Source organism: Alosa pseudoharengus, unplaced genomic scaffold (genome assembly GCF_046254945.1).
Source record: "Alosa pseudoharengus isolate Yale_2024_CS ecotype anadromous, Long Island Sound unplaced genomic scaffold, YU_APseudo_1.1 YU_APseudo_1.1_scf_11, whole genome shotgun sequence".
Taxonomy (NCBI): Eukaryota; Metazoa; Chordata; class Actinopteri; order Clupeiformes; family Clupeidae; genus Alosa; species Alosa pseudoharengus.
Window position 1 is genome coordinate 24486825 of NW_027468576.1, and position 16219 is coordinate 24503043.

The 16219-nt window shown below is 44.3% G+C and overlaps 1 protein-coding gene across 4 annotated transcripts in view; it reads left to right on the forward strand.

The window, feature by feature from the left end:
- Window positions 1-1031: 1031 nt before the first annotated feature.
- csnk1g2b (casein kinase 1, gamma 2b) overlaps window positions 1032-16219 on the forward strand; it is a 33541-nt gene continuing 18353 nt past the window's right edge. For 2 of the 4 annotated variants that reach the window (XM_076278529.1, XM_076278532.1), the window contains exons 1-3: window positions 1033-1172; window positions 4555-5393; window positions 14325-14394. In XM_076278529.1, coding sequence (XP_076134644.1) covers window positions 5166-5393; window positions 14325-14394 — 298 coding nt within the window. In that variant the 5' untranslated portion in view covers window positions 1033-1172; window positions 4555-5165. Of the gene's footprint in view, window positions 1173-4554; window positions 5394-14324; window positions 14395-16219 lie in introns of all 4 variants that reach the window. The other 2 variants (XM_076278530.1, XM_076278531.1) reach the window with 2 other exon arrangements.

The following is a 16219-nucleotide window of genomic DNA, read 5'->3' on the forward strand; positions in this document are numbered from 1 at the left end:
GATTTAATGAAAAACAAACATTGCAAAGAATTCTCACTAACATTAAATTACCACCACAAAACATGGAATTTTGCAAAATCCTGGTAGGTTTAAGCAGGTAATTTTTTTCTTGCAGCCAAGTCTGACCAGTTAACGGTGATTATTCAAGAATATAGCAAGTTATGAGAGGCTATTCAAATTCACTCATAACCACAGATATTTTTGTTAATGTAATGACTTTTTTGCAGCCATGTAGACTGTGTCCCTAAATCACAACAACAGTCATAAAAGTGCTGTCGTCGTTTTTCACCAATTCATCACATTAGCCTAAGGAACATCCTGCCTCTCTGCAGATTATGGTGTCCTCCATTTATCTCCAATATACGACATTAGCCTACCCTTTATAGAGGTAACATGTAGGCTATTTATTCCCAGACAAATTGACATGACTGTCCTTTCCGCAAGTCTAGTCTGGCGTGCTGTCTATAAAACCACACAAGGCTATAGGCCTTGACTATATGCATAGTTCAAATAGGCTTGAGTCGACCAATTGCCTTAAATTGCCATTGATTCAGCATTGGATAATAGACACATCACCGATCAACGACAAATTCACAGAAGGTGAAACCAATCGATTAAGTATTCCAGCCTACAACACGATCCATCTCAAAAGGCAATCCACATGAGTCAGTGGCGATGTAACATGCTGTATGAAACTAACATGTGAATACGTAAAATACAGTTGAATAGGCTATACAAATTAACTTCAAAAAGGCTTTGCCCTCTCTCTCTCTGGACAGGAGACATCCGGATGGTCACCACAGTTACATCCCAACCAAGAAGTTTCCCGACATAGGCTAGATAAGGGCATTCCTAAAGTAAACAGTAATATGTGTTTTATTTCCTCAAAGAGTGAATTGTCACAACAGACCTGTGCCTCTGCAGAACATAACAGCATCTAACTTAGCAAGTTCTCATATCGGAATTGGAGCATATTCTCAAAACAAGATACGTTAGTTTGACAGCGTAGAGACAGCGATGGGAGTGTCGGGTGACGCTGGATTTTTGCTTACCGACTGGAGAAGCTTAAAGAGACAACAGCAAAACCCAGCGAGGGAGAAGGATATGAAATCGCGTTTATATTTATAAACAAGGGAATATGTCGAAGTTTGCATCCTAATATAATACTACAGGTAGTATATTTTTCATTTGTAGTGGATGTTAATTCGAGTATATACATATATAAGGTAACTCAATCGCCTGAGCCACAATTTAACGTTGTAGATAGCTAGCTAACCAACCAGCTACATGAATTATAACGTTAGTGCTAGCTACCGCTTGTATCATAAGTAGCAACTGTTACGTTAGCTTGGTATCGATAGATAGCTAACGTTAGGCGGACCAGGTTTCGGTATTTGAGGATTAGACCTTGAGTTGTTCACGTAGTGACTTGGTTGACTAATAATACACAGTGAAACAGAAAGACAAAGGAAGACAAACGCTCTACCATCATTTTGGTGTTTTGACGCATAGTAGCTAATTGGGCCTACTCCGACGAAGAACAAGGCCACCCTATAATTAAGGTGGAAATTAGCCAGCTAAGCTAGCGAGTCCTATGAATATTTTATTTAGAAGTAACGTTAGAATCTTAACTTATTCTTCAGGATGGCAGGTAACAGTATGATAGTATCTGTGTGTGCTATACCAATAACATATGGGGGGTAGTAGGGATTCCCACGGTTATCAGTTTACTCATTTAGTAAGCTTGTAGTAACGCTATTACTTTTATTTAGTTAGCATTAGCGTAGCTATTTTTCTCCAATCAACTTCCTCGCTGCTATATGGCCTTCCACTTCGCAGTTGCACGTAGCCAAATGTATGAGTTGCAGATGTATTGACTAATGTTAACGTTGAAATACAGTAATGCTGTCCTATCGTAATGGCAGATCAATTTAAATGAATGGATGTTGTTGTGTGTATGAATTTAGTTAGGTCTCTACTCTTGCAAACTAGGTTGCTAAATAGGACCTACCATTTGATAACGTTAACGTTAGCTTTTGACCCTTCTTGGAAAATTGAAGAAATTCCCTCCCAGACTTAATAAACGTTACCCGAACTGATATTGCATATACTGACTGGGCAACACGCTTCAGTAATATTGTTCGGTTTCAATAGTATCGTGCTAAGGCCAAAAGTAATTAAAAACATTAATTAGCCTAGAAGGAAAATAGTCATAATGGTGGAAAAAGCTATTTAGCCAGGCCCATCCTCTGGGCTACACCCTGACAATTGCTACGTAAACTAGCCTACTTTGAGCGGACAGGGCAAGCTTGGTCAGTTTTTTTTATTTGTATTTTCAGTGAGTAAACAGTTGTACAACAACGAACGCTTTCATTGGTATTATGTGTACTATTTTGACAGTTATTGTTCTTTGGAAAATAATGTTTAACGATCTCTAGTTGGCCGTCCTAAGTACAGACGTTGGTTGCTAACGTCTTGGTGTGCTGCATGGTAGCTAAGCCCATTTGGCTAGTTTCGACTTTTAGCCAGGTACTAAGCTAATCGTTAGCTAACATTACTGAACTAAACGTCAGGCCTGTTTAATGACGTTCTCAACTATGAATGTCTCATCTGGTAAACTTTTAATAGTGTTTGAGTAAAACTATAAAGCTGTAATATACAGACTGTCTAAGAGGATAGCCTCCTATTTGGTATATTATCCAACTCGGCCCATGCTAATGTTAGCGGACTCTTTTTCATTTTCCGAAACCAGCTGGCTTTGTTTTTATGAACGTTGGTGTTACTAGCTTGGGCCCAAGTAACGAGAAAGGCTTCATGACAACAGGGTAATGTTTGATATATGCAGACAGATAGTTGTTCGCAGCCTTGTCATAAAAGACATACCGTGGAAAGATTTCTTCATGCTACCTACCTCCAAGTTAAATATTATGTTCGATCATAAATTAATTAGGCTTGGTAGTCGCGAAAGGATACCCCACCCCCAGCACAACCGGATCTTCCTTGTATCAGCCAACAGTTTACCTAATGCCAGTGTTTAGCGAGAATTAGACAATTTTAAGTTAGACCTAGGGAAAGTAAGATTGTCTGCTGATGATCCATGTGCGCAACTGTTTAGATATGCATCTAAATGACACAAGTGCTTATACAATATTTGCCAGAGCAATAGCATGGTTTCTGGCAGATTATTTCACATAAGTCTGACAAAATTTCACATTTGTCTGTCAGAATGTCAAAGAACAAACTATTGTGTTCAGTCTGTATGTTATTAGTGTTATCAGATCAAATAGCTGGAGCTGCCCAAGTACTCAGGGAAGCAGGGATGAATTGTAGCCTGTTTTAGGCAAAGACTATCTACCAGTCATTCTGTGTGAGTACCAATGTGCACTGTAGGTCCTATTACAGTTTCTATTTAATATCGTGAATTGTTTTGTCAGGAAAATAGTATGGTGTTTAGAACACATTTTTGTTTTTCAGATTATATTCTGATAACAGCTCTTAACAGTGAGTGTCTCTTTATAGTGAGATTGGTCATATAGTCATGGTTGGCTATGTATTTTAATGACTGTGAAAGCTTATAAATATTTGGTGTTATGTTGAATGAGGTGTAACAGTATCAATCACTTTAGTGATTGTATAAGCTCCTTTATGCAAGTCCTTTTCTTACCATATCAGCACCACTTTGTACATCTGGTCCTAAAGACATTGCCTAAATGATGGCTTTAATATTTTATAATTTTGCTCCTAACCTTATAGTAAAATATTGATTGGCTTACTGTGTGTATAAGACTCTCACTTTAACTTCTTTACTTTGCAAATGAGACTAACTTTCAGAGTGATGATCTTAGCGTTATTTGAGAAAGGATATTAGTGCAGGGTTTGGAAAATATTATTTGTAAAGTAAGGGAAATGGTGTCTAATGCCGCCCCACCCCCTCCCTCGTTGGCTTGTTGTGTACTGTGCACTCTTGAGTGGATGGCCTCCTCTCAGTAGCTCCAGCAACCAATTCTCAGGCTGTCATGGAGTTGCATTTTGGCACACATTGATCAGCTTAAATGTATTTCCTGAACAAAGTAGAGCCGCCTGCCAATGGGGCTTGCATTACTTGGCTCCTTGTTCTGGTATCAGCAACATCACCAGCCACAAGGGGAGGTGGAAAAAAAGACATCTATCCTTTAACAGCCCTCACGTCTATTGCATTTACTACACTGGGGCTGTCAAGACTCATCTCTCATAATTTCACATAAAATCCAATTTTCCTGGCCGTTGTTCTCGGATCAGACTGTCCGTGAATACACTTCCTGTTTGTGTGATTCTTTCTTAGCTACCCATCCTGTGTTTTATTTGTTTTGCTAGTTTGCATTGATCCCTGAGTTCGGACCTGTTCACAAGTGTCATTTTCTGACTTTAGTGTGTACTGTAATCTCGTATCCGTTATGCTTTTAAAGCATCAGATGACATGGATTACATAGGATCTCTCACCATAGTAGTCTTAGAATGAGGAACAATTGCACACTGCAGTGATGTGAACTAATGTCTTTGTTCTCATGTCCCCAGATATCCACTGGAACAAGGCCCTTTTGCTCATAACGTCTCCGCTCCCCACTCAAATCACCGTTCGCTGTTAGGACATGAAGAATGTATCCTGCGTTACCAAAGAATGACTTGGAAGTAGCAATGAGGGGCTCAAGAGGAAGTAGCCAGTCGGCGTTGTGGATCCATTAGCTGAGAGCTCTGTGCATGAGCGAGAGTGTGTGTGTGTGTGCGTGCGCACGTGCACCTATGTGAGTGTGTGTATGCTTGTGTGAGTGTGCATGCCAGCACCGCCTGCCATCTTCAGGCATCGACATGCGACTCTGAAACTCGGGTTGGACCCTCCTTTGTCAAAAAAAAACCAAGAGTGGAGTCCTCCATTCAAGACAACAAACTACGACTCGACACACTCTGGATTGACGTCAGCTCACAAGAAACAAACCTTTGTACATACACTTCTTGTGTGTGTGTGTATATATTCATCTATTCCTATATACAACAAAAGAAAATCAACCCCCTTCCCTCTGTTGTTGTGTGGCCTCCCTCCCTTACACTTTCCCTGGTAGTTGTTTCGACGCCTTTCTGATTTGCATGGCAGGGGTGTAACCGTGGAGAGGCCAGGGTATCACAAGCTTATGGATTTTGATAAGAGGGGAGGGAAGGCGGACGCAGAGGAAGGGAAAAGGATGTCAAAGGCGGCTGGCAGCAGGACTGGACATGGCGGCCGGAGCACAGGGACCAATTCGGGGGTTCTCATGGTTGGCCCCAACTTTCGCGTGGGGAAGAAGATCGGCTGTGGCAACTTCGGCGAGCTGCGACTGGGGAAGAACCTCTACACCAATGAATATGTGGCCATCAAATTGGTGAGTATGGATACCACACAGGCTATGTTTACAGTTTTTCACTTTTGCTAATACACATTTTTTGAAACCTGCCACCCTTTTCTCAAAACAGAATAAACAGAAATCCCAAATCTCAAGCTACATTCCAAAAACCTTTGCCAACCTCTGCAAAACTTTTGCCCCAAAAGAGTACCTGTGCTCAAAACCAAACACTGTCTTCAGATCATCTCACAAAGCAGTCAAAATGAAAACATTATTGAGCAGTCATTAGACACTACATCAAACAATGGGTAACACAGTCAGGAGAAACTGTCATTGTTTACAATACAGTAAATGCATTTTGCATCTAAAAACAAAAAAAACAAAGCAAAAAGCATAACTCAAAAATATATGCAAAATATGTCTTATTGCATGAGAATGTGTTTTACATGTGAAAACTGTTTAAAATGTTGCTAAAAGGGGGATCGATTCAAGAAATATGTTTGGAGAACAGAGAATGGAGTTGAGTGTTTTAGCAATTGTGAAAAACTGTAATGGTTGTTCTACTGCAGTGTGTTATTTTGTATGTAGATTTAGATGCTGTAGATTCAATTTGCAGATTATTTAATTGGGCAGGCCAAGGCATTCAATCACAATGTATGGTGTCTTAAAGTAAGACAAAGCTTCCACTGCAATATATATATATATATCTCAAGATTTATCCAATACTGTTCCTTAAAGAAACTCTAGGCAAGGTTAGATATGTTAGTGAACTTCACCTTATCAACTCAAATGGAATATTCCAAAACATCTGCACTCATCTACAGTACATATGCGCATTAAGTGTCTCAACAGTACAGTAGTTTTCTCTGTCAGCTCACAACGTGATTGATATCACTCAATCGTAGTACTTCAAATCATCTTTACGCTATGCAAATCTCCAGTGAAGACTGTAGGTCTGAAATTCTGTTCCAGTTTTTTTTCTGCCCCTCCACAACCGTCTACTCCTCTATGGAAATAGCTGTAACTACGTACCTTAATAAAGCCATAGTACAGGCCGGCCCATCCCTTCTTTTGGATTGTGTACACAGAAAACCATTTGGAGGTAGACATGCCTGTCTCTTTGTAAGTGTTCTGATTGGTTAACAGAGACACATCATGTTGATTGTTTAGGTAGCTGATTAGCCTACGGATCCAGTAGAGTTCCTAAAACATTTATTTTTACCACAGAGCATCTTTTTTCATCTGAAAAATTGTAACATGTACAAATATAAGTTTAAACATTTTGTCACACTGTGTGTTTGACTAAATGTAAACTCCATGGATAAGCTACTGACAGCCAAACACGGTTAAGTGGGTATCATGAAAGTGTCCATCCAAGATGAACTCAATTTGCCTGGTCAGTTGACCAAAACCTCATAAACAGTAAAAGATGGCGGAGTGAAAAGAGTTTTTATTTACATTATGACCTCTTTTTGACTTACATTTTGCTGCTACGTTGACCGGCAACTTCTTTCCACCCACAAGAGGAAGTGGGTTTGTGGATGTTGACTAAGATGATGCGAGACTTTGCTATTGTTTGGGTTGTGGGCTTGTGTAAGTTTCATCAAGCAGTATTGCTCATGATGATGCCTATGGCTAACAGTTTAGCTGACCTCTAGTGATGGTCTAGAATAGAATGTGGAAACCATTTTGTGAGAAATTAAGTCCTGATTATGGTACTCAAGTAATGGAAAATGTTTAACATTTTCACACCTTGTCAGAACAATGGAGCTTCCAAATAATGATTTCAGCACTGTTGCCATCTACATTAGGGATCATGGTTTGCCATTTACCTGCTAAACTTACAAATTTCATCTTTGTCCTTGAGAGCATCACGTTAAACATTTTCATCACGGACAAGTTGAAACAAGTGTAATTTCCCAGGGCTGTACATGTCCGTAAGGTTAATCTTGCTACTCTTTAGAGGAAGTTGTGCTGTACACTATACACAGGGTTCATAAAACCCTTATATGCAGTTGATAACATTTAGTACACTGGGGAGAGATATGAAGCACTGGGAAGGGACGACATAAGAGGTGGTGTGGTAGATGATGTCTGTACTCTAGGGCAGGTCTAGCTACTCTCCACCCACCGCTAACTGAGTGGATGTGTGATTATGTTGAGATTTGTCACTGTCATCATGCAGTCAAGGCCCACTCTTTCCTTCAGTCTTTTTTCTTTCCTTCTTTAAAGTAAAGTTTATCACTGTAATTTCAAGTGCCTCATTTTTCTCACAGTCCATTTTCCAAAACGTTTTGTGGTCATTGCTTCCTTTTAAGTGAAGTATATCGTGATTAACGTTTTGAGCTTTTTTAGTCTTTTTTTTTTCCAATAGGGGAAAGCCCATGTTATATTCCTGACACAGTCACAGTGACACTGCACCTTTTTTTTATGAAGGGCATAAGTGGTATGAAGTTAATTAACAGTGGTAGGGGAAAATTACAAACATGCTGGGCTTATTGAAAAGCGCTGATTGTAGTTGATCTCAACTGCCCATCCCTTCCCTGGGTTCTGAACACAAGGCAGCAGTCATAAACACAGTGTCATGTCGTGGCCTATAGCGAGCCTTTACACCAAGGCAGCTGTCCGCATGGTTGTGTCATTCTGTGGTCACACATAGAGGCCTCGGGGAAGGGACAAAAACCTGATCGCCCCCACCCCCATCTCACTCCACCCCATCCCATCCCATCCCCTTCTGACGCTGACACGGCTTTTTACAGCAGTCATTCCTGTTTGACATGGTTTTTTTTTTTTTCCAGCATTTTTTTAATCTTCAACACCTTGCTAGTGGGTTGTGTGGTTAGTGCACCTGGGACAAAGGTTAACGCCAGTGTCACCCTTGCCAGACACGTGAGAGAACTGAAGAGACAGGCGCAGGCCTCCTTCAGCGCAAGGAGAGGACCGCAGTGTATGCCTCTGTAAGAAGGGAAAGAGAGAGAGAGCGAGAGAAGGACAGAAAGAAATGGAGAAGGGGAGAAAGGCAAGTGAGCAAGCGAGGGGAAACTGCTTGGTGAAAGGTTGTCTTTGTTGCCTGGCCTTGTCCACACAGTAGTCTCAGTCTTCGCTTCAGCTGTGCACTTTCTCACAGTGGCACAGACCCGTCGGGGGTTGGAAAGGGAGCACAGCGCAGCGCTGGAAACATGCTGCAAGCCGACACACTCGTTGAAGGTTTGGGTGGTGCAGGGGTGAGGAGGAGAACAGTAGTAGCGGGGTGGGGGTAGGCAATTGGGATGGGATCCCGATTCGACAGGAAAGCCATCCAAACAGCCGTTGACTGTCGGACTGTGGCCGAAGTCCAGACTCTAGGAAGTGATAGGAGTCAGTGTCCTTTTCCGCATTGCCAGGCTCTCTTGTTCTATGCCTGCTTTTATAGCCCTCATTAGGAAGGTGAGGAGAGTCCCATCCCCCACATGGTTTGGGGTTCCTTTCCTCACAACCTTTTTTTTTTCCGCTGGTCATTTGTTCCCCTCTTCTCAAGTTTCTACCCCTCCTCTTCTCCCTCTGTCGAGGCCGCTGCTCAGCTCAACCAATCAGCCATCCTTGGTCTTGATGGTACTTGATTCAATTTGTCCTCCCTATACTGACGAGAAGCAAAACATGCACAGTCATTTTAAGTGTTTTTCTTTCACCACTCCTTGTCTCACCCAGTTTAAGCAATGCCTTGAATCATTTCCCCAGTTGAGTAATTTGTTGATGCTAGATGTGACGTGGGAAACACAGACTTCCGTGTAAAAACCATACTAGATACATCACACCTACCACATCAGACACGTATGACACAGTCTATTTTTCAGATCTGCATTTGTCCCGCATAGCAGAAAAGATGGCTATTTGTTTCTGTCTTCAGCATGACCACTTCCAACAATAGTCTCACTATGAAGTCAAGAGAGTTTAAAGGGGATTATTTGTTTACAGGGTCAGTCCCTTGAAGTTCTAGTTTGGTTGGTGTGAAGACACTCGGCTTAACTGTGTCCAGAGAAAAGTGAGCGTGGTGTCAGCTGGTGGGCTTGCAGCAGGAGGAGTCCTGCCATGCGTAAGGTGTGGGGTGAGCGCTTGGCGTGTGAGCTGTCCTTTGTCCAGCCTGCATCTCTCGGGAGGAGACAGCAGTGACATTGGTACCAGCCCTGTCCACGGCCCCAACGGGCAGCTAAGGCAGACATGTTTGATGGGGGTGGGGGGTCTCTCTCTCTCTCTCTCTCTCTCCCTCCCTCCCTCCCTTGCACTCGTGCAGCTGAGGCAGGCATGTTTGAATGTGAGGCTTCTCTTTCTCTCACTCGTTCTTTCTACCCCTCGCACCCAGGCAGCTGAGGCAGACATGTTTGAAAAGGGGGCTTCTCTCTCCCTCTCCTTTTTTTCTTTCTCTCTCTCTCTCGCAGTCTCTCTCTCGCAGTCTCTCTATCTTGTTGCAGGCAGCTGCCCCCTCCATCTGCAGCTTGAAACTCGAGCCGTGAGGCTAGAGTGCCTGGTCACGGGCCAACTGTTGCTTTCTCAGATTGCGTCCTCGACACCTCTGTCCATAAAAGCTGCCTATCCATCTCCCCATCAACTGACCTCCCCCTCCCCCCCAAGCCAAGCCCTGCCCCTGCGCTACAGCATTACGTTGGCCAATGAAAATGACCCCCCAGATCATGGAATCTGCTAGCCTGGCGAACCAGACCCACATCAAGATGTAGGGTCTGGGCACTCACCGTTCGCAGTGCTCAGTCCCAGGGGCGGGATAATCAGTTGTCTTTCAAATTCCCTCTGCACGCAATAGGACAGCGGCAGCGCTATGAGTCCCATGCGTTTCCCACCAGCGGAGCTAGTTGGCTAGTTCAAACGTTTGCCAACTTAATAAAAGCTTAACTCGTGTCACACTGTTCGCCAGCAGCAACATCCATCTTATTTGTTTTCTAGTAGCAGGGAATTCAAGCCAAACCGTTGCAACTCTGCCATCAATCATTATGTTAAGCCTACCGACTTCATTGGCCTGAATAAGTTTCGATTTCTAGAGGCGCGTCTAGATTTCTAGGCTAGGAATCTGCTGCTGTCTTGGCTCCACATGACAGAAAATTAGTTTCTGTGCCACTTCTCCTCCATTTGTGTCACCTCTTTGCTCACAACGAGCCAGGGCTGTCTTTGAAGGGCGAAGTTGGCAAAGTTCACCAAACACTGCCACTAGCATACCCACACCCAATTACAGGCCACGCACACACACTCAGGCATGCTTACACATATACATGTCTGTGCTCCGTACACAGGCAAACAACAATTCACACACACTAATCATATTGCTTATCTACTGTTGTTAATGGCCGATCATGATGGTTATTGAGCCAAGCTGTACTTTGCTCATTGTTCTCGGTTAGCAACAGCAGGGATTTTATGGAGGAGGGGGGGCACTATTGGCATGTATCTGTCACTGTGCTGACAAACGCACCCAGCAGCAAGCCGTTGGCTTTGGCAGGCTCCGATTGATTGCCGTCGTCGTTTGTGGTGGTGATAAGTCATCAGATTTAGGATCAGATCAGCTGTGGCTGTAATCCATGTTGAGATTCAGCTTGATCACTGGGCTGGGATTTGCTGAGAGAGAAAGGGAGCGAGAGAGAGACTAGCTGAAGGGTTAAAACACGCTGAAATGGTGATCACAACAATTGGGTTGACGCTAATATACAGTGTCGTTGCTTTTTTTTTTTTATGATTAGCAAATTTCATGCAGCCCCAAATCCTAGTGGCTGCTCTTCAAAGGCAATTTGTTTTTGTGCTGGGTACTTGTGAAATTAATGTTATGTAACAACAAGGGTGATTCATCAGGGATCACACAATTGAGGAACCCTTGCTGAAGCGATACATTATCATCACACAGAGATTCTGACAGGTAGTGCAACAGAGATGGAGAATGAGAGAGAATTGCTTTTGTGCTTTATAGTAACCCAACAAACTATCTAAAAAGAACTTCTAAAGGTTCAGATATGCAAATGCAGATATGCAAAGGCAGAAATGCTTTTTCGGGGTGTCATAAGAAGCCTTGATAAAAATTTGGTTTCCTCTGAGGTTTTTCTCAGGAATGCTGAATGCCGAATGACTCGAACTACCCCTTCGCAGATAGTGACAGTGAGGTGTTGTGACTGCACGTTGCATGTTTCACACCGAGATGATTTTGTTTAGTTTAGTTGAGACTGAAGGCTGGTTGACATAATAGTGATGCCAGCAAGGTTTTCAGGTGTACTTGTGACCGCAGCCTGGTTGTAGTGTTCGACATTTTTTTATTCTAGTTAAGACTGTAAACCGGTTTTACCAAGTTACCAACTCATTTGAGGGTTATGAGTCAAGTTAAGACTAAACTGGTTGTTGCGGTTGGACCAAGTTACCAACTTATTTGAGGGTTTTGAGTCAAGTCAGAGTTTTTTGTCTACTTGTGTAAGCTGGTTACGATGGCGGCACCAGTATTGCGGAGGGTTTTTGAGTCTAGTGCAGACGGGAAAGGCCAGTTGTAGCGATGACTTCAGCTTTAAGCAGACGTGTTCGTTTAGAGTCGTGTCGTGTCGAGTTGAGATGAGACGTGAGGCTGGTTCTAGTGGCGGCAGCTGAACTGGAGAGCAGACCTGAGCCCGAGCAGCAGGTTGGACATTGAAGAGCACTTGGTGCTGCCTGGGTCAGCTGGCTCAGACAGTCTGGAGTTTCCTGGAAAAAAGCCTGCGTGCCGCACACACCACCCGCTCAGACAAAGGTCAGGGCTTCCCTTGAACTTTGAGACTGATTGCTCACAATGTCATGGAAATGAATCTAGTCTGTTATTATTATTGGTATTGCGTGTGTGTGTGTGGCCCTATTGCGTAAGAGAGAGCCTAATACTTTGTCGCCCTCCTTCTGTCCTTGCTCAGGTTTGGAGCTTCTCGTGAATTGAAGCGGCTCATTATTAAATGTCATGCCATCGGCCGTTCGTCACCAATGAAAGATCAGGTTTGAGTGTGTGGCGATTTATTTTTGTCTGACATTTGGTTGGGCCCTTCTGGTGTGAATAGTATGCTGGAGCACACATCTCCCTCTCTCTCTCTCTCTCTCTCTCCCTCTCTCTCTTTCTCTCTCTCTCTCTCCCTCTCCCTCTCTCTCCTCACTTCCTGAAAAGAGCAGGAGGATTTGTTTCCCTCAGAAGCTCACCATTACATCACCACTAAAACACATGACATCACCCACCTCTCTTATTTATTCCCCACTTTACTTATTTATTTATTTTAAAGCCAGCCAGCGCAGAATGGCTGACTTGTGTGGCATTAGACAGCCCTATGACAGACCTGTCTGTGATGACTAAAGAGGTGACTGAGCATTGACCCGGACGTTGGTGTCCAATACGGCACTGATTCTCAAGCGCGCAAAGCTGCCATAAGCCTGAGTGTTCCAGAGTAAGCGTTTTAGTATTTTCCTGTGGTTCACTGCCATCTGTGTCCCCCCACCACCCTAAGCATTATATATTATTTATTTATATATTTGTTGCGTGGCTCTCCATGTTCCCAAGGCACGTGTGTTAAGAGGCTGGTCAGCATCTGCTGCCATTTTTTACACTCTGCAAGGTCACGCTGGAGACTTGCGTCTCCTGGTCCGGCCGGCTCCTGCCTTCCAATTCAGCTGAGTGGGCAGAGCAGGGACGGGGGGTAAGGAAATGCTGGGGGGGACTGGAGTGTACCGGGGCGTGGTCGAGCTGGTTGATCATTCATGTGGTGATGCTGGCTAAAGTGGTGTCCTGTGTGTTCTCGTCACAGGCCATTAACCACCGGGGACGCTTTCCCAAGTGCACAGTCTTGCTTGCTCTCATTCTTTCATTCTCTCTATCACTCTCTCACTTTAATTTTCCCTCTCTAGTGCTCTCTCTTTCTCTCCCCCGTGCTCTCCTCCCACCTACACACACTCCTACCCACTCTCGGTCGCTCTCTCTCTCTCTCTCTCTCTCTCTCTCTCTCTCTCTCTCTCTCTCTCTCTCTCTCTCTCTCTCTCTCTCTCTCATTCTCATTCTCATTCTCATTCTCATTCTCATTTTGATGGACCGCTGATGAGTTCTCAGGAAACAAAGCAAAGAGTGAAGCTCAATGCAGCGGTCAGCAGAACAGAACACTCTCTTCTCTCGTCGAGCAGTCTCACCCCCAGCCCCCATGTGGTACAGGCACTGTACTGTACCCATGCTACGTATTTATCACACCCACCCTCCCTGTGTCAATAGAACACGTCTTCATTTAAGTCACTTTAACTGCCCCTCTCCCCCACTAAAATAATGACAGTGGGCCATTAGAGATTATTTGTGTTGGCTTAATACACACTAATGCAGCGTTTTAATAACTTGATAACAGTGACTTTCTGAAATATTATTGTCAAGAGCCTGTAAGGCAGGTCGCGATCGGTGAAATACCAGTTTTTGGTAAAGACACATTCACACAGACTAAAATCCCTTGTAAGTGCTGGATCTGCGTTGCTGTTACCGTTGATGTTGTCATGTTTTTATGCAAACCCATAATGGCTGCCATCATTTGGCTAGGGCGGGCGGCGTGAGGTTGAGTTAAGCCGATGCTGATTAAGATTTATGTTCTTAGCCCAACATGGGGACTGAGTTTAGAGAATGTTATGTCATCCTCATAGGGCAAGCATGACACCACAGGCTTATGACTCGCCTCTGTAGCCTAGCACATGCTGTAGAGCCACCTGAATATTTTTATTTTACATATTATAAAGACATTCTTATTGTCAATTTGTTTGCCTCAGTCAGTGTGGATTATTCCCAAGTATTTTTTGTAATATCTGAAATATATGGTTGTTGTACTATTTTAAGTTGTGTGTATGGAAACATTCATTTGATAAATTAGATTGACATGTGACCTGAATAACCCCTCCTCCTTATAACAGTAGATAAAGTTACAGACATCTGTAATACATCTGACACTTGCCATTTCTCTTCCCTTCCAGGAACCCATTAAGTCCAGAGCACCACAGCTTCACTTGGAATATAGATTTTATAAACAGTTGGGAAATTCAGGTAAGGGACTTTTACCACATCATTGATTATCTGATGACACATACTCACTCACTCACTCACGTACTGCGTTTCTTTCCATGGTGATGAGGAAGCCCCAGTCCCCCTCCTCTCTTCCTCCCACCTCCTCCATCCGGTGTGAGTTCCTGAGACAGGGCCCTGAGCTCGCTGTGAGGCACGGGGGCGCAGTTCTCAGGCGCTTTGATGTGGTCGCCCGACTGCTCCCCCCCCACCCCCCAATGTTCTTTAAACACTCACAGGTTCTCACACACGCGCGCACACACACACAGGTACACCTACACATTCTTAAACACACACATTCATCGTGCCCACTCACATACACACACACACACACACACACACACACACACACACACACACTCGCACATTCACACTATGTCTCACACATTTGCCATCTCGCATGTGCTCTCTCTTTCTGTTTTTTTTTTTCTTTCTCTTTCTCTATCTCTGTCTGTGTTGAGCGTGTGGGTGTAAGAGAGGCATGTACACCCTCTCTCTTCTCACGTTCTGTAGCTGGAAGCTCAGGGGTATCAAATGCTGCTGCCTCTGCTGCTGTTGCTTTCGCCTTTGTTGCTGCGGTTGCAGTTGTGAAGTGATTTCAAAAAAGGCCTGCCAGACTGCAGCCATCCAGCCTAGTGACTTGAGCTCCCATCTCCAGCGTGCAGCCATGCATTTTTAATGAGCCATGCGTCTCTCTCAGGCACTGACGTCAGCCTGCTTCTCCTCTCTCTCTCTCTCTCTAATCATGGAAATTGTGTTGGGATGGGATGTTCCAAATAAAACAAAAAACACCACCATCGTCACAGCAACTTTGCATCTTTTAATATGTGTGTCCACAGAGCCATCCCTTGTCTAAGTGTGTACTGTACAGTACTGTCGCCGGTACTGTAGCCTGCAGGGCCTGTTGGGATGTGTTGTGGCTCGCTAACACAAGAGGGCTGATGAATAAGTTGTGATAAGCGCTCGGGGTCGGCTTGAGTGTTGGGGCAGCAATGCTTGGCGTGCTCGCCGCTGCAACTGCTCCAAGCAGCATCCTAGTCGGGTTGGGCCGTCTCTGATCCTGTTAAGCTCCTCCGATGAAAAGGAAGGAAGGATGAATGACCTGTCCAAATTCTCCACTGTGTCCATTTGATCACTGGACTGGAAAAAGGAGATGTCCACCCAGAGTCGCACTTTCTTCTCTGCTCTCCCTCTTCCGCTCTGTTGTTCAAACAACACACACACACACACACACACACACACACACTTAGAAACTGTACATACACCCACATACAACACAAACACCAGCACACTCCTGTAATCCTCACAAGCGCAGCTATTCTCACAAGCATACAAACAACACATACATACTTACATAAGCACACACATCCTCACATGCAAATGCACATACTCATATACACACACAAACGCGCACAGTCCCTGCACCACACCCCAGCTCTCTCTTCATGCTCACTCACAGGCCTGGCTGACGTGGGGATCCTGACGCACCACTACCACTCATCACTGCAGAGGCCCCACCCCCACCCCACCCTCACCCCACCCTCACCCCATGCTCGTGAGAGGGGCTGGGCTGTTATACAGCTGTCTATTTATAGCTAGCCAGCCATCCTCCACACCCCACTGCCACCTCATGCCACTCTCCCATTATCGTATATCTCCAGTGCTCCAGTTACACATCAATGGGCCTCCGTAGAAGGCACCGGTGAGGCCGTTTCCTGCCACGGACCTGCGGAAAGAGCTGAAGTGGCTTTCGCCACTCTGGATGGATACAACCACCAACCACCCGCCCCACCCACCCCCCTCCACC